The following is a 23,796-nucleotide window of genomic DNA, read 5'->3' on the forward strand; positions in this document are numbered from 1 at the left end:
GTTGTTTCAGTGGGTTGTGTAGGCTTCCTGGTGGAGGGGACTAGTGCCTGTGTTGTGCTGGATGAGGCTGGATCTTGTCTCTCTAGTGGGCAGGTTCACGTCTGGTGGTGTGTTTTGGGGTGTCTGTGGCCTTATTATGATTTTAGGCAGCCTCTCTGCTAATGGGTGGGGTTGTGTTCCTGTTATGCTAGTTGTTTGGCATAGGTTGTCCAGCACTGTGGCTTGCTGGTCGTTGAGTGAAGCTGGGTGCTGGTGTTAAGATGGAGGTCTCTGGGATATTTCCACCGTTTAATATTATGTGGAGCTGGGAGGTCTCTTGTTGACCAGTGTCCTGAAGTTGGCTCTCCTACCTCAGAGGCAGAGCCCTGACTCCTGGCTGGAGCACCAAGAGCCTTTCATCCACACAGCTCAGAATAAAAGGGAGAAAAAGTAGGGAGAATTAGTAGAAGTATGAGTAAAGAAAGAAGGAAAGGAGGAAAGGAAGGAAGGAAGAAAGAAGCAAAGAAGGAAAGAAAGGAGGGAGGGAGGGAGGGAGGAAGGAAGGAGGGAAAGAAGGAAAAAAGACAGAAAGAAAGATGATACAGTAAAAATAAAATAAAGTATAATATAGTTATTGAATTAAAAAATATTTAGAAAAAAAAAAAAAAGGGACGGATAGAACCTTAGGACAAATGTTGGAAGCAAAGCTATACAGAGAAAATCTTACACAGAAGCATACACATACACCTTCACAAAAAGAGGTAAAGGGGGAAAAATCATAAATCCTGCTCCCTGAGACCACCTCCTCAATTTGGGGTGATTCGTTGTCTAAAGGAGGGAAGGAAGGAAGGAAAGAAAGAAAGAACGAAGGTAAAGTATAATAAAGTTATTACAATTAAACTTAATTATTAAGAAAAAGAATTTTTAAAAAAAAGTCATGGACGGATAGAGCCCTAGGACAAATGGTGGAAGCAAGAGTATACAGACAAGATCTCACACAGAAGCATACACGTACACATTCACAAAAAGAGGAAAAGGGAAAAAAATCATAGATCTCGCTCCTAAATTCCACCTCTTCAATTTGGGATCATTCCTTGTCTATTCAGGTATTCCACAGATGCAGGGTATATCAAGTTGATTGTGGAGCTTTAATCCGCTGCTTCTGTGGCTGCTGGGAGAGATTTCCCTTTCTCTTCTTTGTTCTCACAGCTCACAGGAGCTCAGCTTTGGATTTGGCCCTGCCTCTGCGTGTAGGTCGCTGGAGGGCGTCTGTTTTTTCGCTCAGACAGGACGGGGTTAAAGGAGCCGCTGATTCGGGGCCTCCGGCTCACTCAGGCCGGGGGTTGGGGGATGGGGGTAGGAGGGGCACTACGTGCGGGGCGGGCCTGCGGCTGCAGAGGCAGCGTGACGTTGCGGCAGAGGCCGGCGTGATGTTGCACCAGCCTGAGACCCGCCGTGCGTACTCCCGGGGAAGTTGTCCCTGGATCCCGGGAACCTGGCAGTGGCGGGCTGCACAGGCTCCGCGGAAGAGGGGTGTGGAGAGTGACCTGTGCTCGCACACAGGCCCCTTGGTGGCGGCAGCAGCAGCCTTAGCGTCTCCCGCCCGTCTCTGGGGTCCGCGGTTTTAGCCGCGGCTCGCGCCCGTCTCTGGGGTTTGCGCTTTCAGCCGCGGCTCGTGCCCGTCTCGGGGGCTCGCGCCCTCAGCCGCGGCTCGCGCCCGTCTCTGGAGTTCCTTTAAGCAGCGCTCTTAAACCCCTCTCCTCGCGTACCAGGAAACAAAGAGGGAAGAAAAAGTCTCTTGCCTCTTCGGCCGGTGCAGGCTTTTCCCCGAACTCCCTCCCGGCTAGTCGTGGTGCACTAACCCCTTCAGGCTGTGTTCAAGCCGCCAACCCCAGTCCTCTCCCTGAGCTCCGTCCAAAACCAAAACCCGAGCCTCAGCTCGCAGCCCCGCCCGCCCCGGCGGGTGAGCAGACAAGCCACTCGGGCTGGTGAGTGCTGGTCGGCACCGATCGTCTGTGCAGGAATCTCCCCGCTTTGCCCTCCGCACCCGTCGCTGTGCACTACTCCGCGGTCCCGAAACTCCCCCTCTGCCTCCCGCAGTCTCCGCCCGCGGAGGGGCTTCCTAGTGTGTGGAAACTTTTCCTCCTTCACAGCTCCCTCCCACTGGTGCAGGTGCCGTCCTTATTCTTTTGTCTCTGTTTTTTCTTTTGCCCTACCCAGTTACGTGGGGAGTTTCTTGCCTTTTGGGAGGTCTGAGGTCTTCTGCCAGCCTTCAGTAGGAGTTCTGTAGGAGTTGTTCCACGTGTGGATGTATTTCTGGTGTATCCGTGAGGAGGAAGGCGATCTCCGCGTCCTACTCTTCCGCCATCTTCAAGGTCCCCCCAAGGATATTTTTAATTAAAAAATCTGATAAGGAAAAATTGTACAAACTCAACTTTTAGTAAATTTTTTCCAATTATCATTTACATTCTCCTTTGCTCATTTAATAAGCACCTATAATTTGTCTAACATATGCCATGACCTGCTCTAGGATGTGACTATAAGAAGTGTGATGTTGTTCCTGTACTCAGGAGCTTAGAGTCTAGTAGAATATGGTTTGCTTCAGGGGTTGACAAACTCCTGCTGAGGGTCTGCCAACAAAGAGTGGTTTTGCATTTTTATAGGACAGGTAAGAAAAGAAGAAAAGTAGAAAAATATGTGGCAGAGACTAAATATCACCCACAAGCCCAAAATATCTAATTTATGGCTCTTTACAGAAAAATTTTACCAGCCCTGGTCTGTCATTTTCTGTGGCTTTTTTTTTTTTTCAATTGAGAATGATATATTCAATCCCATGTGCTTTAAACTTTTTAATATATAATAGAAGAAAAGTTAGCCATTCAATTAGATTTATCAAAGACATCATGCCTTCAAATTGAATATCAAAAGAACATTTTAACTCCTTTATTGAGGTATAATTGATATGTAAAAAGCTGTGAATATTTAATGTATACAACTCAATTTGGGGATAAGCATACAACTGTGAAACCATCATCACCATCGAGGCCATAAAAATATCCATTACTTCCTAGAGTTTCTTCCTACGTACTTCATTATTTGTGTGTGTATGTATTTCATGAGAACACTTAACATAAGATCTACCCTATTAGCAAATTTTAAGTGTACAGTGAATACTATGCTATATATTAGATCTCTAGCACTTACTTATTTGCATAACTGAAACTTTATACCCTTTGACCATCATCTCTCCATTTCCCCCTGCCCCCCACCTTGGTGACCACCATTCTACTCTTTGCTTCCATGTGTTTGACTGTTTTAGATTCCACATATAAGTGTAATTAATCATAATGGTAGTTGTCTTACTCTATGTTATTTCACTTAGCATAGTGTTTTCTAGGTCCATCCATGTTGTCGCAAATGGCAGGAATTTCTTCTGCAGGGCTAAATAATTTTCCATTGTATATATGTTCCACATTTTCTTTATCTGTTCATCCTTCGATGGACATTTAGGTTGCTTCCATATATTGGCTATTGTTAATAATGGTGCAATGAACATGGAAGGCATATACCTCTCCGAGATCCTGATTTCAGTTCCTTTGGATAACTACCCAGAAGTGGAATTGCTGATTCATATGGTAGTAGTTCTGTTTGTAATTTTTTGAGGAATCTCAGTGCTGTTTTCTGTAATAGCTGTACCAATTTACATACCCACCAACAATGTACCAAGGTTCCCTTTTCTCCATATCTTTACCAACACTTACCTTTTTTTTTCTAATGTTAGTAATTCTGTCAGGTGTGAAGTGACATCTCATTGTGGTTTTGATTTGCATTTCCCTGATGAATAGTGATGTTTAGCATCTTTTCATGTACTTGTTGACTATTCATATGTCCTCTATGTCTGTTCAGGTCCTTTGTCCATTTTTTAAATTGGATTATTTGTTTTTTTTGTTACTGGGTTGTATGTTTTGGGACAGATCCAAAAACATATTGCTAAATCCCATATTTTGGATATTAACCCTTATCAGATATATGGTTTGCAAATATTTTCCCCCATTCCATAGGTTATCTTTTCATTTTGTTGATTCTTTGCTGTGCACAAGCTTTTTAGTTTGATATAATCACACTTGTTTATGTTTGCTTTGTTATTTGCTTTTGGTCTCATATCTTAAAACTAATTTCCACAACACCAATGTCAGTGAACATTTTCTTCTTGGATTTTTATGGTTTCAGGTCTTATATTTAAGTCTTTAATCCATTTTGAGTTGATTTTGTGTATGGTATAACATACACAGTTTCATTCTTTTGCATGTAGATATCCAGTTTTCCCAGCACCATTTATTGAAGAGACTATCCTTTTCCTATAGTATACTCCTGTCATCCTTGTTGAAGATTAGTTGACTATATATGCATGGGTTTGTGCTGGGCTCTCTATTCTATTCCATTGATCTATATGTCTTTTTATAGTACCATATTGTTTTGATTACTATAGGTTTACAATATAATTTGAAATCTGGAAATGTGATGCCTCCAGATTTATTGTTCTTACTCAAGATTATTTTGAGTATTATAGTTCTTTTGTGGTTCCATATGAATTCTACCATTGTTTCTTCTATTTCTGTGAAAAATTCCATTGGAATATTGATTGAGATTCCATTAAATTTATAGATGGAGATTTTTTTGTTTGCATCAGGTCTCAGTTGCGGCACGTGGGATCTTCGTTGCGGCATGTGGGATCTTTTGTTGCAGCCTGTGGGCTTCTCTCTAGTTGTGGTGCGCAGGCTCCAGAGAGTAGTTTGGGGAGAGTGGGCTCTGTAGTTTGCGGCACGTGGGCTCAGTAGTTGTGGTGTGCGGGCTTAGTTGCCCCGCGGCATGTGGGATCTTAGTTCCCTGACCAGAAATAGAACCCACATCCCCTGCATTGGAAGGCAGATTCTTAACCACTGGACCACCGGGGAAGTCCCCTATAGATGGACGTTTTAACAATGTAAATTATTCCAATATATGAACAAGGGGCATTTTTCCATTTATTTGTGTCTTCAGTTTCCTTCATCACAGTTTTATAGTTTTCAGTGTACAGATCTTTCACCTACTTTGTTAAATTTATGCCTAAGTATTTTATTGTTTTTGATGCTATTATAAATGGAATTGTTTTGTTAATTTCTTTTCCTGATAGTTCATTAGTAGTGCATAGAAACAACTTGTTTTTGTGTGTAGATTTTGTATCCTGCAATTTTACTGAGTCTGTTAGTTCTCATTTTTGGGGGGTCTTTTATGGTTTTCTATATTTAAGATCAAGTGATCTGAAATCAGAGATAATTTTACTTCTTCCTTTCTGATTTTGATGCCTTTTGTTTCTTTTTTGCCTAATTGCTCTGTCTAGGACTTCCAGTACTATGTTGAATAGAAGTGGCAAGAGTAGGCATCCTTATATCTTGTTTCTGATGTTAGAGGAAAAGCTTTTAGCTTTCACTATTGAGTATGATGTTATCTGTGGGCTTGTCATATATGACACTTGTTATTTTGAGGTACATACCTTCTGTAACTATTTTGTTGAGTTCTTATCATGAAAGGGTGTTGAATTTTGTCATATGCTTTTTCTGAATCTGTTGAGATGATCATAAGATTTTTATCCTTCATCCTGTTAATGTGATGTATCCCATTTATTTATTTAGGTTCTCTGATGTTACATGTATATGTACACAATTATTTTATCCTCTTGATGAATTGGCCCCTTTATTATTATATGATAACCTTCTTTGTCTCTTGTGACAATTTTTGACTTAGTCTGTTCTGTTGATATTTATGTATTCAGCCCTACTCTCTTTTGTTTATCATTTGTATAGAATATGTTTTTCTGTCCCTTTACTTTGAACCTTAAATCGAGAGTGCATCTCTTGGAGATAGCATGTACTTCAAGCTTGTTTTTTTATCCATTCATCCACTCTGTTTTGATTGGTAATTTAAACCATTTACATTTAAAGTAATTATTGATAGGTAAGAACTTACTCTGTTTTGTTGATGGTTTTCTGACTGTTTCATAGTTCCTTTGTCTCCTCTCTTCCTTTGTAATTTGATGATTTCTTTTGTATTGTTATGCTTTGACTTTTTTCTCTTTATTTTGTGTGTCTACTACAGGTGTTTTCTTTGTGACTGTCATGGCTTATATAAAACATCTTATAATACTGACAGTCTAATTTAAGCTGATAACAACTTTGTATACAAAAATTTGTATACATTAACTTCTCCTTCCCCCACATTTTATGTTACTGATGTCACAACTTACATCTTTTTATATTGTGTATCCATTAATAAATTATTGTAGTCATAGTTATTTTTATTACTTTTGTCTTTAGCTTTTATGCTAGAGTTAAAAATGATTTATATGTCACCATTACAATACTAGAGTATTCTAAATTTTAGTATATTCTTACTGTTACAGTGAGTTTTATACTTTCACATGTTTTCATGTTCTTGATTAGTTTTATTTCACCTTGAAGAACTCCCTTTAACATTTCGTATAAGGCAGGACTAGTAGTGATGAACTGCAACTTTTGTGTGTTTGGGAAAGCTTTTGTCTGTCCTTCATATCTGAAGGACAGTTTTGCTGGGTATAGTATTCTTGGATGGCAGGGTTTTTTTCTTTCAGCATTTTGAATATACCATTCCACTCTCCACTGGCCTGCAAGGTTTCTGCTATGAGATCCACTTTTAGTCTTATGGATTTTCCCTTCTTTGTGACAGATGGCCTTTCTCTTAATGCTTTCAACATTCTGTCTTTGACTTTTGTCAGTTTGATTATAATGTGTCTCATTAAAGCTTTCTTTTTGTTTAATCCATTTGGGGTTTTAGGGGCTTAGTGGATCTGGATGTTCATTTCCCTCCCCAGATTTGGGAGTTTTCTATCATTATTTTTTTAAATAAGCTTTCTGATTCTTTGTCTTTATCTGCTCTTTCTGAGACTCCCATAATGCATATATTGCTTCCTTTTATGATGTCCCATAAGACTTTCTTCACTCTTTTTCGCTTTTTCTTTTTGTTTTCCTCACAGAGTAATTTCAAGTTTACTGTGTTCAAGCTCTCCAATTCTTTATTCTGATTGAGTCTGCTATTGAATTTTTCACATCCAGTCATTGTGTTCTTCAGCTCCAGAATTTTTGTTTTTCATGGTTTCTATATCTTTGTTGACTTTCTGATTTTGTTCACTTATTCTTTGCCTCATTTTGTTGAGTTTTCTGTGTTATTTTGTACCTTATGGGACTTTCAGATGATTATTTTGAATTCTTTGCCAGGCACTTTGTAGACCTCCATTTCTTTAGGGTCAGTTATTGGTGATTTATCTTCTTCCTTTGGTGGTGTCATGTTTCCCTGATTTTTCATGCTCCTTGTGTCCTTATTTTGGTGTCTGCACATTTGAAAAAGTAATGACTTCTCCTAGTCATTATAGACTAACTTTGTCAGAGTAAGCACTTCTCTAGTCAGTCCAGCCAGAGATTCTGGGTGGGCTTGCTGCTGGAGTCCCTAGGCAGGTTGGCCTTGCTTCTGGGTTTGTGGGTGGGTGGGCCTAATGCCTGGGTCCATGGAAACTGGCCTGGAAACTGAATCTGTCATGGCTGGCCAGGTAGGTACCTGTGTCTACTGGGGCTGGTCAGGAGCTAGGTTCCATGACACAGTAGGTGCTCACTTCACTCTCCTTCCCCCGTGTGAATCATATCTCTCCATGCTGCATTGTTCAGGCTTGCAGGAGCAGTAACGTGGGTAATGTGGAACTGTCCTTTCTACCCTCTTCAATGCATCTTTTCTTATTTCCGTGTTATACCCAGGTGCTGTAATCTCTAACCTGGATTTCTTACCTCTCATGAAGGTATTCTTCTGTGTGGATGGTTATTCAAATTGATGTTTCTGTGAGAGGACTTGAGCTGAAAACTCCCATTCTGCCATCTTGCTGGTGTCACTTTCAGTGGTTTCTGTCCTTTCTGAAATTGCATGTTCATCACCTCTTCTCCTATTCTTGATGTTCACTCTTTTGAGACTGCATATTGCTTGTCATTAAGCTAAAAAAATTGGAATTAGCTGATTTGTTTTTCTAAATTTTCTGTTGAAATTGTTGAGAATTATCTTTTGGACAAAAACAGGCATAATATTTGTACATCCATTTTTTTAAACAGCATAGTCCAAGTCTTCCCATGTTTAAAACACATTTTCCTTAGTCCATTTGTTTTTCACTCTAAAGGGCCATAGAAAAACAATACAGAAAAAAATGCTGTATTATACGGCAGTGAAATAAAATGTTAAAAAGTTATAAAGGGGGCTTCCCTAGTGGCACAGTGGTTAAGAATCCGCCTGCCAATGCAGGGAACACGGGTTCGAGCCCTGCTCTGGGAAGATCCCATGTGCTGCAGAGCAACTAAGCCCCTGTGCCACAACTACTGAGCCTGCACTCTAGAGCCCGTGAACCACAACTACTGAACCCGTGCTCCTAGAGCCCATGCTCCATGACAAAAGAAGCCACCGCAATGAGAAGCCTGTGCACCACAACAAAGGGCAGTCCCCACTCACCGCAACTAAAGAAAGCCCACGTGCAGAAATGAACCCCACACAGCCATTAAAAAAAAAAAAAGTTATAAAGGTTAATATCAGTTAAATTAGGAGTCTAAATTTAGTTTAATCCTGTGTTTAGGAGAATTAGGCCTTATCAGCTTTGAAGCATTTGATAGTCTTCTGAATCACAAGATTTACTATATTTACATGGCCTTATGGCAAGAGCTGAATATAATGTTTGTCTTTTTTTCCTTTTGTTTTTTAATTGTAAAATATACTACATGTAAAAGAGTATATGTGACACATATATTGAGTTTAAAGAATAGTAAGGTGAATACCCATGGACGCACCACCTTGCTTAGAAGGCCCTATGTGCTCCTCCCCAAATGCTTTTCCCTGTATTAATTCTTTGTTGTTTTTCTTTTTTACAACTTTATTGGAGTATAATTGCTTTACAATGGTGTTGTTAGTTTCTGCTTTATAACAAAATGAATCAGTTATACATGTACATATGTTCCCATATCTCTTCCCTCTTGCGTCTCCCTCCCTCCCACCCTCCCTATCCCACCCCTCTAGGTGGTCACAAAGCACCGAGGGGATCTCCCTGTGCTTTGCGGCTGCTTCCCACTAGCTAGCTATTTTACGTTTGGTAGTGTATATATGTCCATGCCACTCTCTCACTTTGTCACAGCTTACCCTTCCCCCTCCGCATATCCTCAAGTCCATTCTCTAGTAGGTCTGTGTCTTTATTCCTGTCTTACCCCTAGGTTCTTCATGACACTTTTTTTCTTAACTTACATATATGTGTATTAGCATATGGTATTTGTCTTTCTCTCTATGACTTACTTCACTCTGTATGACAGGCTCTGGGTCCATCCACCTCATTACAAATAGCTCAATTTCGTTTCTTTTTATGGCCTAGTAATATTCCATTGTATATACGTGCCACATCTTCTTTATCCATTCATCCGTTGATGGACACTTAGGTTGTTTCCATCTCCTGGCTATTGTAAACAGAGCTGCAATGAACATTTTGGTACATGACTCTTTTTGAATTATGGTTTTCTCAGGGTATATGCCCAGTAGTGGGATTACTGGGTCATATGGTAGTTCTATTTGTAGTTTTCTAAGGAACCTCCATACTGTTCTCCATAGTGGCTGTACCAATTCACATTCCCACCATCAGTGCAAGAGTGTTTTCTTTTCTCCACACCCTCTCCAGCATTTATTCTTCCTAGATTTTTTGATGATGGCCATTCTGACTGGTGTGAGATAATATCTCATTGTAGTTTTGATTTGCATTTCTCTAATGGTTAATGATGTTGAGCACTCTTTCATGTGTTTGTTGGCAGTCTGTATATCTTCTTTGGAGAAATGTCTGTTTAGGTCTTCTGTCCATTTTTGGATTGGGTTGTTTGTTTTTTTGTTATTGAGCTGCTTGTAAATTTTGGAGATTAATCCTATGTCAGTTGCTTCATTTGCAAATATTTTCTCCCATTCTGAGGATTGTCTTTTGGTCTCGTTTATGGTTTCCTTTGCTGTGCAAAACCTTTGAGGTTTAATTAGGTCCCATTTGTTTATTGTTGTTTTTATTTCCATTTCTCTAGGAGGTGGGTCAAAAAGGATCTTGCTGTGATTTATGTCATAGAGTGTTCTGCCTGTGTTTTCCTCGAAGAGTTTGATAGTTTCTGGCCTTACATTTAGGTCTTTAATCCATTTTGAGCTTATTTTTGTATATGGTGTTAGGGAGTGATCTAATCTCATACTTTTACATGTACCTGTCCAGTTTTCCCAGCACCACTTATTGAAGAGGCTGTCCTTTCTCCACTGTACATTCCTGCCTCCTTTATCAAAGATAAGGTGACCATATGTGCGTGGGTTTATCTCTGGGCTTTCTATCCTGTCCCATTGATCTTTCTGTTTTTGTGTCAGTACCATACTGTCTTGATTACTGTAGCTTTGTAGTATAGTCTGAAGTCAGGGAGCCTTATTCCTCCAGCTCCGTTTTTCGTTCTCAAGATTGCTTTGGGTATTCAGCATCTTTTGTGTTTCCATACAATTGTGAAATTTTTTGCTCTAGTTCTGTGAAAAATGCCTGTGGTAGTTTGATAGGGATTGCATTGAATCTGTAGATTGCTTTGGGTAGTAGAGTCATTTTCACAATGTTGATTCTTCCAATCCAAGAACATGGGCTATCTCTCCATCTATTTCTATCATCTTTAATTTCTTTCATCAGTGTCTTACAATTTTCTGCATACAGGTCTTCTGTCCCCTTAGGTAGGTTTATTCCTAGATATTTTATTCTTTTTGTTGCAGTGGTAAACGGGAGTGTTTTCTTGATTTCACTTTCAGATTTTTCATCATTAGTGTATAGGAATGCCAGAGATTTCTGTGCATTAATTTTGTATCCTGCTACTTTACCAAATTCATTGATTAGCTCTAGTAGTTTTCTGGTAGCATCTTTAGGATTCTCTATGTATAGTATCATGTCATCTGCAAACAGTGACAGCTTTACTTCTTCTTTTCCGATTTGGATTCCTTTTATTTCCTTTTCTTCTCTGATTGCTGTGGCTAAAACTTCCAAAACTATGTTGAATAAGAGTGGTGAGAGTGGGCAACCTTGTCTTGTTCCTGATCTTAGTGAAAATGCTTTCAGGTTTTCACCATTGAGGACGATGTTGGCTGTGGGTTTATCATATATGGCCTTTATTATGTTGAGGAAAGTTCCCTCTATGCCTACTTTCTGGAGGGTTTTTATCATAAATGGGTGTTCAATTTTGTCAAAAGCTTTCTCTGCATCTATTGAGATAACCATGGGGTTTTTATCTTTCAATTTATTAATATGGTGTATCACATTGATTGATTGCGTATATTGAAGAATCCTTGCATTCCTGGAATAAACCCCACTTGATCATGGTGTATGATCCTTTTAATGTGTTGTTCGATTCTGTTTGCTAGTATTTTGTTGAGGATTTTTGCATCTATGTTCATCAGTGATATTGGCCTGTAGCTTTCTCTCTTTGTGACATCCTTGTCTGGTTTTGGTAGCAGGGTGACGGTGGCCTCGTAGAATGAGTTTGGGCGTGTTCCTCCCTCTGCTATATTTTGGAAGAGTTTGAGAAGGATAGGTGTTAGCTCTTCTCTAAATGTTTGATAGAATTCGCTTGTGAAGCCATCTGGTCCTGGGCTTATGTTTGTTGGAAGATTTTTTTTTTTTTTTTTTTGAGGTACGCGGGCCTCTCACTGTTGTGGCCTGTCCCATTGTGGAGCACAGGCTCCGGACACGCAGGCTCAGCCGCCATGGCTCACGCGCCCAGCCACTCCACAGCATCTGGGATCTTCCCGGACCAGGGCTCGAACCCGTATCCCCTGCATCGGCAGGCGGACTCTCAACCACTGCACCACTAGGGAAGCTTGTTGGAAGATTTTAAATCACAGTTTCAATTTCAGTGCTTGTGATTGGTCTGTTCATATTTTCTATTTCTTCCTGATTCAGTCTTGGCAGTTTGTGCATTTCTAAGAATTTGTCCATTTCTTCCAGATTGTCCATTTGATTGGCATAGAGTTGCTTGTAGTAATCTCTCATGATCTTTTTTATTTCTGCAGTGTCAGTTGTTACTTCTCCTTTTCTAATTCTATTGATTTGAGTCTTCTCCCTTTTTTCTTGATGAGTCTGTCTAGTGGTTTATCAATTTTGTTTATTTTCTCAAAGAACCAGCTTTTAGTTTTATTGATCTTTGCTATCCTTTCCTTCATTTCTTTTTCATTTATTTCTGATATGATCTTTATGATTTCTTTCCTTCTGCTAACTTTAGGGTTTTTTTTGTTCTTCATTCTCTAATTGCTTTAGGTGCAAGGTTAGGTTGTTTATTCGAGATGTTTTCTGTTTCTTAAGGTAGGATTGTATTGCTATAAACTTCCCTCTTAGAACTGCTTTTGCTGCATCCCATAGGTTTTGGGTTGTCCTGTCTCCATTATCATTTGTTTCTAGGTATGTTTTGATTTCCTCTTTGATTTCTTCAGTGATCACTTCGTTATTAAGTAGTGTATTGTTTAGCCTCCATGTGTTTGTATTTTTTACAGATCTTTCCCTGTAATTGATATCTAGTCTCATAGTGTTGTGGTCAGAGAAGATACTTGATACAATTTCAGTTTTATTAAATTTACCAAGGCTTGATTTGTGACCCAAGATATGATCTATCCTGGAGAATGTTCCATGAGCACTTGAGAAAAATGTGTGTTCTGTTGTTTTTGGATGTAATGTCCTATAAGTATCAATTAAGTCCATCTTGTTTAATGTATCATTTAAAACTTGTGTTTCCTTACTTATTTTCATTTTGGGTGATCTGTCCATTGGTGAAAGTGGGGTGTTATAGTCCCCTACTATGAATGTGTTACTGTCGATTTCCCCTTTTATGGCTGTTAGTATTTGCCTTATGTATTGAGGTGCTCCTATGTTGGGTGCATAGATAGTTAAAATTGTTATATCTTCTTCTTGGATCGATCCCTTGATCATTATGTAGTGTCCTTCTTTGTCTCTTCTAATAGTCTTTATTTTAAAGTCTATTTTGTCTGATATGAGAATTGCTACTTCAGCTTTCTTTTGGTTTCCATTTGCATGGAATATCTTTTTCCATCCCCTTACTTTCAGTCTGTATGTGTCTCTAGGTCTGAAGTGGGTCTCTTGTAGACAGCATATCTATGGGTCTTGTTTTTGTATCCGTTCAGTCAGTCTGTGTCTTTTGGTGGGCACATTTAATCCATTTACATTTAAGGTAATTATTGATATGTATGTTCCTATTCCCATTTTCTTAATTGTTTTGGGTTTGTTGTAGGTCTTTTCCTTCTCTTGTGTTTCTTGTCTAGAGAAGTTCCTTTAGCATTTGTTGTAAAGGTGGTTTGGTGGTGGTGATCTCTCTAAGCTTTTGCTTATCTGTAAAGGTTTTAATTTCTCCATCAAATCTGAATGAGATCCTTGCTGGGTAGAGTAGTTTTGGTTGCAGGTTTTTCTTCTTCATCACTTTCAGTATGTCCTGCCACCCCCTTCTGGCTTGTAGGGTTTCTGCTGAGAGATCAGCTGTTAACCTTATGGGGATTCCCTTGTGTGTTATTTGTTGTTTTTCCCTTGCTGCTTTTAATACGCTTTCTTTGTATTTAATTTTTGACAGTTTGATTAATATGTGTCTTGGCGTATTTCTCCTTGTATTTATACTGTATGGGACTCTCTGTGCTTCCTGGACTTGATTAACTATTTCCTTTCCCATATTAGGGAAGTTTTCAACTATAATCTCTTCAAATATTTTCTCAGTCCCTTTCTTTTTCTCTTCTTCTTCTGGAACCCCTATAATTCGAACGTTGGTGCGTTTAATGTTGTCCCTGATGTCTCTGAGACTGTCCTCAGTTCTTTTCGTTGTTTTTTCTTTATTCTTCTCTGCAGTAGTTATTTCCACTATTTTATCTTCCAGGTCACTTATCCGTTCTTCTGCCTCAGTTATTCTGCTATTGATCCCATCTAGAAGATTTTTTATTTCATTTATTGTGTTGTTCATCGTTGCTTGTTTCATCTTTAGTTTTCTAGGTCGTTGTTAACTGTTTCTTGCATTTTGTCTATTCTATTTCCAAGATTTTGGATCATCTTTACTATCATTATTCTGAATTCTTTTTCAGGTAGACTATTTTCTCTTCATTTGTTACGTCTGGTGGGTTTTTATCTTGCTCCTTCATCTGCTTTGTGTTTTTCTGTCTTCTCATTTTGCTTATCTTACTGTTTTTGGGGTCTCCTTTTTGCAGGCTGCAGGTTCGTAGTTCCCGTTGTTTTTGGTGTCTGTCCCCAGTGGCTAAAGTTGGTTCAGTGGGTTGTGTAGGCTTCCTGGTGGAGGGGAGTAGTGCCTGTGTTCTGGTGGATGAGGCTGGATCTTGTTTTTCTGGTGGGCAGGTCCACGTCTGGTGGTGTGTTTTGGGGTGTCTGTGGACTTATGATTTTAGGCAGCCTCTCTGCTAATGGGTGGTGTTTTGTCCCTGTCTTGCTAGTAGTTTGGCATAGGGTGTCCAGCACTGTAGCTTGCTGGTCGTTGAGTGAAGCTGGGTGCTGGTTTTGAGATGGAGATCTCTGGGAGATTTTCGCCGTTTGATGTTATGTGGAGTTGGGAGGTCTCTTGTGGACCAGTGTCCTGAAGTTGGCTCTCCCACCTCAGAGGCACAGCACTGACTCCTGGCTGCAGCACCAAGAGCCTTTCATCCACATGGTTCAGAATAAAAGGGAGAAAAAGAAGAAAGAAAGAAAGAGAGAGAGAGGGAGGGAGGGAGGGAGGGAAGAGGATAAAATCAAATAAAATAAAGGAAGATAAAATAAAATAAAATTGTTAAAATAAAAAATAATTATTAAGAAAAAAAATTTTTTTAAAGAAAAAAAAAAAAAAACGGACCGATAGAACCCTAGTACAAATGGTGAAAGCAAAGCTATTCAGACAAAATCTGACGCAGAACTATACACATACACACTCACAAGAAGAGGAAAAGGGGAAAAAATCATAAATCTTGCTCTCAAAGTCCACCTCCTCAATTTGGGATGATTCGTTGTCTATTCAGGTATTCCACAGATGCAGGGTACATCAAGTTGATTGTGGAGCTTTAATCCGCTGCTCCTGAGGCTGCTGGGAGAGATTTCCCTTTCTCTTCTTTGTTAGCACAGCTCCCAGGGCTCAGCTTTGGATTTGGCCCCGCCTTTGTGTGTAGGTCTACGGAGGGCGTCTGTTCTTTGCTCAGATAGGACTGCGTTAAAGGAGCAGCTGCTTCGGGGGCTCTGGCTCACTCAGGCTGGGGGAGGGGGGAGGGGCACGGAGTGCGGGGCGAGCCTGCGGCGGCAGAGGCCAGCGTGACGTTGCACCAGCCTGAGGCTCGCCGTGCGTTCTCCTGGGGAAGTTGTCCCTGGATCCCGGGACCCTGGCAGTGGCGGGCTTCACAGGCTCCCTGGAAGGTGGGTGTGGAGAGTGACCTGTGCTTGCACACAGTCTTCTTGGTGGCGGCAGCAGCAGCCTTAGCGTCTCATGCCCGTTTCTGGGGTCCGCGCTGTTAGTCGTTGCTCGCGCCGGTCTCTGTAGCTCCTTTAAGCAGCGCTTTTTTCTTGTCACCTGCCTGCTTGAGTTGGGACGTCAGTCTCCTCCTGCCCTTGGACTGGGCTTTACACCATCAGTTATACTGGTCCTCAGGCCTTTGGACAGGGACTGGAATTACAACCACTCGCTTTCCTGGGTTTCCAGTTTGCAGATGGCAGATGATGTGATTCTTAGTTTCCTTTATCACTCATATTTTTTCTGGGCAGTTAAAGCATTTTTCAGTATGAGGAATATATAATCATGGTTCTCTCATTGTCCAGAACTGGGTCACGCGGCCACGTCCAGCAGCAGTAGATACTGACTACTTCTTCTCTGGGCTCCAGCCTGCTGTCCCCATGACTGTCGCGGCTTCGGCCCCCGGGGCCCCTCCAGAGCCGGCAGCCTCAGTGAGGCTGCCCTCCCCTCGGGCTCCGGGGCAGTTCCATGACTGCGGAGGGAAGAGACCCCGAGCCGGGAGTTCCAGCTCTGTGGAAACACGGGCTCCGTTCTCTAATTATTTGTTTTTAAAATACGTTTTACATCTATGTGTGTCTTTCTAAGCAAGGTATTTGGTTTTCCTGTGGATTCTTCACTAGTTTTCATGAAATCTTACAGCACCAAGAAACGCTTTATTTTGTAAGAAAGCAGATTGTCAGCCTGTATTCCTCTGCTTCTGGACAGCAGAAAGGGGGAGAGAAGTAGACAAATGAGCCTTGCTTTTGCAATTCTTATTAGGGCCAGCAGGTGGCAGTTAAGTGACTTAAATTGGGAAAGTGTTAGTGGTTAAAGAGATTGGAGAATAGTAATTGTACCCAAACTGGATATGAGACTCTGTAGTTTGTGGATTTCTAAACTCTGTATCCAGATAGACTCAAGGTAAATATAAATACCCTATCTACCCACACTTCACTTTCAGAAACTTTTCAGAAAGGTTTTATAGTACTTATAGCGGGTAATTTAAAACTGTATCTTAAAATGGCATCATGCAGGAAATCCTAGTAGAAGGGGGCACTGAACTGGAAGAAGGTTGGTGTGACCTTGGTTCATTAGTGCCCTCCTGTCATCTGGCCATGTTAGGTTGGATCCGTATCCTGTCTGTCCAAGAGAGTGACCTGTAAATGCAAATATTCAACAATCCTAATAGCATAATTGACAGTTTTATGATGAAGTATTTAAATGAGTGCTGAAATATTTAGGAATTAATATGACTTCCTAAAGGCCTTTAATTGTTATATAAAAATTAAGCTCTTTTTGCTTCCTGACTCATTTTCCTTTTGTCTCACAGCAATACTTTACGAGTCACCCGTTCTGCTGCCCCCAGCATACTGGACAGTTCTAGCACTGCCACTGCTCAGCTGGGAAAGAAAGGCAAAGAATTTGAATTCTCACAGTTGCCCCTCAAAGTGGAGTTCCTGGAGTGCAGTGCCAAGGGCGGAAGAGGGGACGCTGGCTCTGCTGACATCCAGGACTTGGAGAAGTGGCTGGCTAAAATCGCCTGAGGGCCAGATGCAAACACAAGACGTGAATGTGTATGTGTGTGACTGACAGTTTTGGAAAAGGATGTGGTGGTCTGGAGTTGATAAAGAAGGGGTACAAATATAGTTAGGAACTTTTCCTTGTTCTGGAAACAAATTATTGTTGAATCCAGTGTGGAAGTTTTTAAGTTCAGTTCTCCCTTTTTGCTTTCAAGCTAGTTAGTTTTATTTGATTCGTGTCTTCCCTTTTCAAAGTGTATGTAAGGTCCCTTTAGCATATGCTTGATGTAAGGTCAAGGTCTAACAAGCCGACCTCACGTAGAGAGGATATTATCATGAGAATATAATATCATCTAAAATGTTTTCTTGTCCTCTGCTTCTGTGCTTTGGTCTCTTTTTCTTGGAAACAAACCTGTCTGTGTATGGAACTGGGTGATTTCCAATTGCCTTTGACATTCATGGGCAGTACATCATCTAGTCCTCTGTGAATTTTCAGATTTGTAGGTGCAATTACAATATGGTCTCCGACATGTGAAGGAAGGTTGAAAACAGCAGGGCTGTGTTGACAGTGGTCTGTTCTTCATCAGCTCGGTGACTTGTCCACACTCCAGCCTCATAGCACTTAGGTTTCAAAAACATGTTGTGAACCCTAGGAGTCGTCCCCAGGTGATAGAACTGTAAGTGCTAAATCCCCAAATGCTACTAAAATGTACACTAGAAATGTACGTTCTAGTGGTTTCCCTTAACTGGGGAATGTGTGGAGATTTAGAAGCTGTTCTGTTTTTCTGGATGCATGAATGCTCCTGGGCTATCTTCATGTGCTGTTTGATGAGCTCCTATCTTGTACTGTCAGCTTGAATGCTGTGGAACAAATACAAAATGAAAAAAGTTCTCTGTAGATTTTTAAAGTGCATGTTCACTGATGGTTTAAAAAAAATGGCATTTTCAAAGTGATGTTCTTTGCTGTCTTCTTAAATGTATGGCTTTTTTAATGGCTTTTATAAATGATTAATACATTTCTTGGTAAACAAAACAGCCTGTCTAGCTTAAAGCATTTAAATAGAGTGGTAGAGTAGGTACAAATGGGAGCACGTTTTAGGATTCAGGCCCAACTCCAAGTTTCCAGGGCCTAATGATTGCAGTGTACATAAGAAGAAACTCTTCAATCCCTAGCTCACACACTCAGGGACAAGCCAACTAAAGCCTCAAAGGAGACAAGGGTGGCTGTGGATAAGTGAGACACTAATCGCAGAGCAGTGTGGGAAGTGCAGTTAACAGGAGAGACGCAGGGTGCTCCAGGAGTGTGCAGTGGGGCGCCTAACCCAGTCTTGAGGGATGGGGAGAGGCAAAGGAGAAAAGCATGGAGCTGATGACGTCCCAGTGAGTGTGGCCCCCACGTACATACACTACGGCCCAGGCCTCTGCCTGCTGTCTCCCCTTCCTGTGTGTCGCTCTGGCTCCGAGTGAGGGGACCCCAGGGCCCCTCCTCCCCCGCCCGCACACCCTGCATCACACACCTTGCTGCTGGAGTATGAAATAAACCCAAGCTCGCGCGGAGAAGACGTTAAGAGTATGACCGTGGCAGGGTTCTTACTGGGAAGTCTCACTGCTGCTAATGTTGTTACTGTCTTTTGGACTCTTTCTTGCCCTTTCCTTATTAGCCAAGTAGTAATTTAAGGAAGTGGGTAAGATCAGTGAACCGGAAGCCCAAAAGGAATCTGATGAATGTGACATGTTCACATAATCATAGGTAATGCTCACCTGAATAAACATCAATGGCTTGATGCTTCCGTTAAGAGGCATGTGTGTTCTCTCAGCTTTTCTGATGTTTTTTTCTGCTAATAAACTGTTTTACTTTATTGGAGGAAGCAATACACAGAACAAGTGACTTGAAGAAGGGGAGCAAGGTTGAATTTTATTCAAGACCTAAAGATGATCTTTTGCTAAAGGAAAGTTATGTCTCAAACAGTGATGCTCAGATGTTAGTGTGCATCGGAATTAGCTGATGCTTGTTACAGAGCTCACCTGAGGACCCTGCTTCTGAACATTCGATTCGGCAGTAGATCGGGTGTGGGCTCAGGAATCTGCATGCTTAACGTGACCTCTACCAAGCACCTGGGGCTCCCGGGCGCACCCTCACAGGTGATGTGGCCTCCTGTAGTATCACGCGTGCCTTTAGTGTGTTTCGTTTCAAAGTTCGTTGGGCCACAAGCCCTGTGTAGTTTTGCTCACAGGGTGAAGGAAGCAGGCAGGCCGCATAGTCCCATCCTGCTTCCTAACCCTGTGCCACAGTCATCCCACTCTTGTGGGTCTGGTCCAAGGTGAGGTCATGGTGACTAGTCCTTGGGAGCTTGGAAGGGTTTTCAATGGGAGGTCAAATTATTTTCTTGTGGCACTGAACCCGTTCAGCCAAAGTAGGCCCATTTCTTCATGGGATGGGAGGCAAGTATGGCCAGTGTGGAAAGAGGAATGTCAGGTCACAGGGACCAGCAGACTAGGCATGACTGTATGTCACAGGTGAGACAGCTGTGGCTTGAAACGCCTCCTTGGGAACGCAGCAGTGTCTGAGCCACTGCATGTTGGGGCCGCTGAGACCTGCTCCCGGGGCAGCCGCCACCTGATGTGAATGGCCCTGTGCCCTGCGAGTGGGGAGGGGTAGGCGTGGTGAGGTGCCGGTGTGGAGACAACTGTGACGAGCAAGCCCTGGGCACTCACTGTCCTGGTACATACCACCCGCTTCCGGAATGGGGTCTCCGTGGGTACTGAGCACACCCGCAGACTGAGGCCGCCTGTTTCTTCCAGCTCTTTCAACACTTTCCGAGCATTTTGGGGCCTTGGTAGCCTCTCTGCTGCCAGGTGCCTGACGGTTTGCTGGGGTCTTAGCTCCTGACCAACAACAGCTGCTATTGCTGGGGAGACCCTGAGATCTGCTCCTTATATTTCCCCACGCCCTGTGTCTCAGCACCCCTGGGATTCCGGTGGTCCTGCTGTGTGTGAGGCACTTGGCTGTGTTCTGTTGGTTTGAGATCATTTCAGCCAGAATGTTATGCTCTTTTTTTTTCTTTCTTAAGGTTTGATTTAGAATGGAGTTATCAAAGCTTCAACTGGTTATGCCCATTCTCACCTAAAGGTGCATTAGCAGCAGTTCAGATGCTAACCTCTTCTATCTCAGCCCTTCAGTTACTTAAAGGAAAGTGGTTGGTTACCTCACCTGACTTCTGCACAGGCCAGTAGTCCCACTTCCTTGTTCAACTACGAAGCCCTAAACTGTTGACTACTCACAAGAGCCGTGTATGGCGTTTACTCATTCAGAAAACGCCAGGCACCGTACCCAGCTCCGGGAATACTAAGTATGGCACAATTCCTGCTTTTATGGGCATATGGTCACTTTCTGAGGTGAAGAAATGTGCCCTTTCCATGCGGCCCCTGCTCTCCCCTCATTAGCATGGGCTCCATCTTAGCTGTACTGAGCCGCACCCCCCTCCCCCACTGCATGGGCCCCAAGGTCAACTGCCTCAGGGCTGCCCTTTCTCGTGCTGCTGCGCCACCCTTGCCGCCCCAACCTGACCCGTGTCTCAGTGTCTCCTGCGATCCCAGCATCCACCCTGTGGTCCTGTCGTGGGTGAGGCACTTGGTGTTCTTTTGACTTAAGAGCTTTTTGTTTCAACTAAAATATGCTTTTAAAAAAAATTTGCAGTTAGCACAGGATTATCAAAGCTCCTGTCTGCACCCTTGGTCACTGGACAGCAAAACACAGCTACAGTGGTAGGGAACGCCACCTTGAGCGACATCCCTTGATGGCAAGCAGGGCACTCCAGGTAGGACATTCACCACAACCCTAATCTTCACATTCACGTCTGGGGAAGTCCAACAGTGCTTCCTTCACCCGCGGGGGAAGGGGTTGCTGGACGTCCGTGCAAGCACCATGCTCAGGGAGATGACCCACTCCCCTTCCTGTCTGCAGTCATGTGGCCCTGAACACCACAGTCTTGGGGAATGACTGCTTGTCTGGAACAGCTTTACTCTGGCTTTGATCTGGTCCATACAAGCACGTGCACTTTGGCTCTCAGGCCCGGTACCTCCTCTACCTTACAGTTTACACCTGGCAGCCAGGAAAGTTAGGCTCAGTGGGCAGGGACACCTAGTTCCTGTTCCTCCTAATCAGAGATGGCTTCCTTGCAGTGGCAGATTGGAGGGTGTTCCAGAAACTTTAGTACCTTTAAAGGGGAAAGATAATTTTAGTGAAGTTGAACTTGAGGAAGAATAAGACCTGGTGAACTTGGCTTTCCCTATAGCCCCAGGATTCCCAGCATTATCAGACCAGGGCAATTCTGGGCCTAATCTTGGCCTTCGTGTCCTCTTTGGATTGGTCCTACCACTCTCCTGGCCTTCAGGGCATTTTTTAGTCTGGAGGTGACTGAGACCTGAAGGGCCGTCTCAGGGAGGTTCTCTGGTTGGTGTGGGGTGCCGCTGGAGGGGTACGAGGCAGCTTAGCGTCATCTGAAAGGTGATTATGGTTCACCTTGAATTCTTGCCTTTAAACACTATCCAGAAATCACCGGAAGGGAGATCCAGCCCCTGTACCCACCCTTCCTAACCCTCATCCATGGCGAATGGAAAGCAGGGATGACAGGAGGTGTCACACAGCCCTGAGTCTCAGTTCTGCCTGGAGTTTCCATCAGCCTTTAGGCAGAATGCAGATTATGGAAGTGTGTGGATTTAATCTTATTAGTGGGTCCTGCCTTTTCCCCCTTCTAAATTGGAAAGCCCAGGTGAACAGAAGGGAGAAGCAAAGGGCTTTGGATGGTGAACACACCACCGAGACATGAGAGGAGGGTCTTCGTGGAGAATGCACTTGAAGAAACCTGTGTTGTCCACACCATGCCCCGCCCCCCCACCCATATATGACTGCACCACTTAGAAGCATTAGACAAGAGGCTTTGTGTTGAGAATTAGGACAGTTTATTGTTTGATCAACATGCTGAGTCTTCCACATTTTACACAGTTTTATGTAAAGTCAATGTGGCCATTTAAATCTGCTGAGCCAGTGAGAGATGGAAATGCCACCCTCTGTGCTCCTCACGGCCAATCACTTTTATGGGGACGGGCGAGGGGGAAGGTGACACACACGTGATACAGGCTGGCCGTCGATGTATGGAGGCTTCACACTGGAAGGAAGGTCTGAACCCCGCTGCAAGGATAAACCACGCCCTGCCTGGAGTGTCAGCCACACAGGGAGGCGGGGGGTCTGGTGTCCGGGGAGTTTACACACTGAGAGCTCAAGGTTTTGGAACACTGAAACAGTCCATTTCAAACAAAAAGTCCAAAGGGTGCCCTGGTCTGACAATCAGAGTGGACCTGGGGACTGGCCCTTCTTTGCAATGGAGGAGCCTGAAATGTACATGGGTTCTTTCCTGCCTCACTCGGCTATGCTGGACAGACTTACATCCGAACCAAAGTAGAGATGGCCTGAGGAGCACGCGTGCCCAGCAGCCCTGTGTGCCAGCGCACCGTCACATTTGTTACACACAGGTCAGCAATGGATGAAGAGTGGAAACACCTTGGTTCTGACTGCTTCTGGCTTACTGGGTGACCGTAAGCAAGTCACCCTTTTTGGTCTTGGTTTTCCTGCCTTGGCATAGGAAGGGTTCTGAGCTCTCCACCTCGATCAGCTGTAGCCAGGGGACAATGCCTCACATTCTTGGGGGAGAGGTAGTTAGGAAACTAGTGCGCACGGGTTAATGCACAGACACTTCAGCTCAGCTGCCCTTTGTGTGGCTCAGACATACCTCACAGCCCTCGGCTACCTGTTCTCACATCCTGACATCCTCACCCGCCTTCCGCCATGTGAAGGAATGCGGCTGCTCTGCCTGCAGGACACCGAAGCCAGCGGTGCCATTACTGTCACACCTGGTACTTGTGGGCAGGGGCTCCCAGCACTGACTGGCCACCAGGAAGACAGAGACATTGCACTCAAGATGTGTTCTGCACCCTTAGCTACCACCATACAACCCTTGTTTCTGTTGCCTGAGACACTTGAACTGATCTGGCCATTGCTCCTCGAACCTGGGACATTCCAGACCGATTGAGGATGCTGTCAGGAAGAGAGTAGTGACGATAATGGCAGGGAGGCCTCTGACTGAGTCAGCACTTGCTCACCTTGGACCACACAGCTGCAGTTCTAGCACTCAAGATGCTGGCACCACACTTTCACTCCGGCACATGTGTGCATTCATAAATATGCTTCCTGCTTTTCCCACCGTATGCTCAATTTTTCAGATGCCCACAAAACAGGAGCTTTACTGACAGCTTTTCTTTGAGATTCCTCAAAGTAAAAAAGAGGGCTACAGAAGATGACCCTGCTCTACTCCCAGGTCAGGGCTGCTCTGTGGGGAGAGAGACTGAACCACGGGCTAAACTGAGATCATTTCCTCAAAGGATTCCTCCCCTTTGCCTGGATTTGGCAACGGTGGGATACTCTCCCTGCGTATGCTGAGGAATTTCATGATATTTTCTTCAACGGAACCTGATCATTTCATTATTGAACCTTAACTCTGAGACAAGATCCTAGCTACAAGCAAGAGGGCAGTGATGGCACCTGCCCAAAACGGGAGCCAAGGAGCCAACACCCTTCTGTGCTGGAGGTCTGGCTGCCCTGACAGACCCAGGAATGAGGGGTGGAGATGAGGCCCAAAGAGGGTGCCCATGGA

The 23,796-nt window shown here is 43.2% G+C and overlaps 1 protein-coding gene across 1 annotated transcript in view; it reads left to right on the plus strand.

The window, feature by feature from the left end:
* SRPRB (SRP receptor subunit beta) overlaps positions 1-18,133 on the plus strand; it is a 45,861-nt gene extending 27,728 nt beyond the window's left edge. The window contains exon 7 of the mRNA XM_065876924.1: positions 16,897-18,133. Within this exon, the coding sequence (XP_065732996.1) occupies positions 16,897-17,110 (214 nt within the window). The 3' untranslated portion in view covers positions 17,111-18,133. The remainder of the gene's footprint in view (positions 1-16,896) is intronic.
* The last annotated feature ends 5,663 nt before the right edge of the window (positions 18,134-23,796 follow it).

Source organism: Phocoena phocoena, chromosome 4, assembly GCF_963924675.1.
Source record: "Phocoena phocoena chromosome 4, mPhoPho1.1, whole genome shotgun sequence".
In the NCBI taxonomy this organism is placed as follows: Eukaryota; Metazoa; Chordata; class Mammalia; order Artiodactyla; family Phocoenidae; genus Phocoena; species Phocoena phocoena.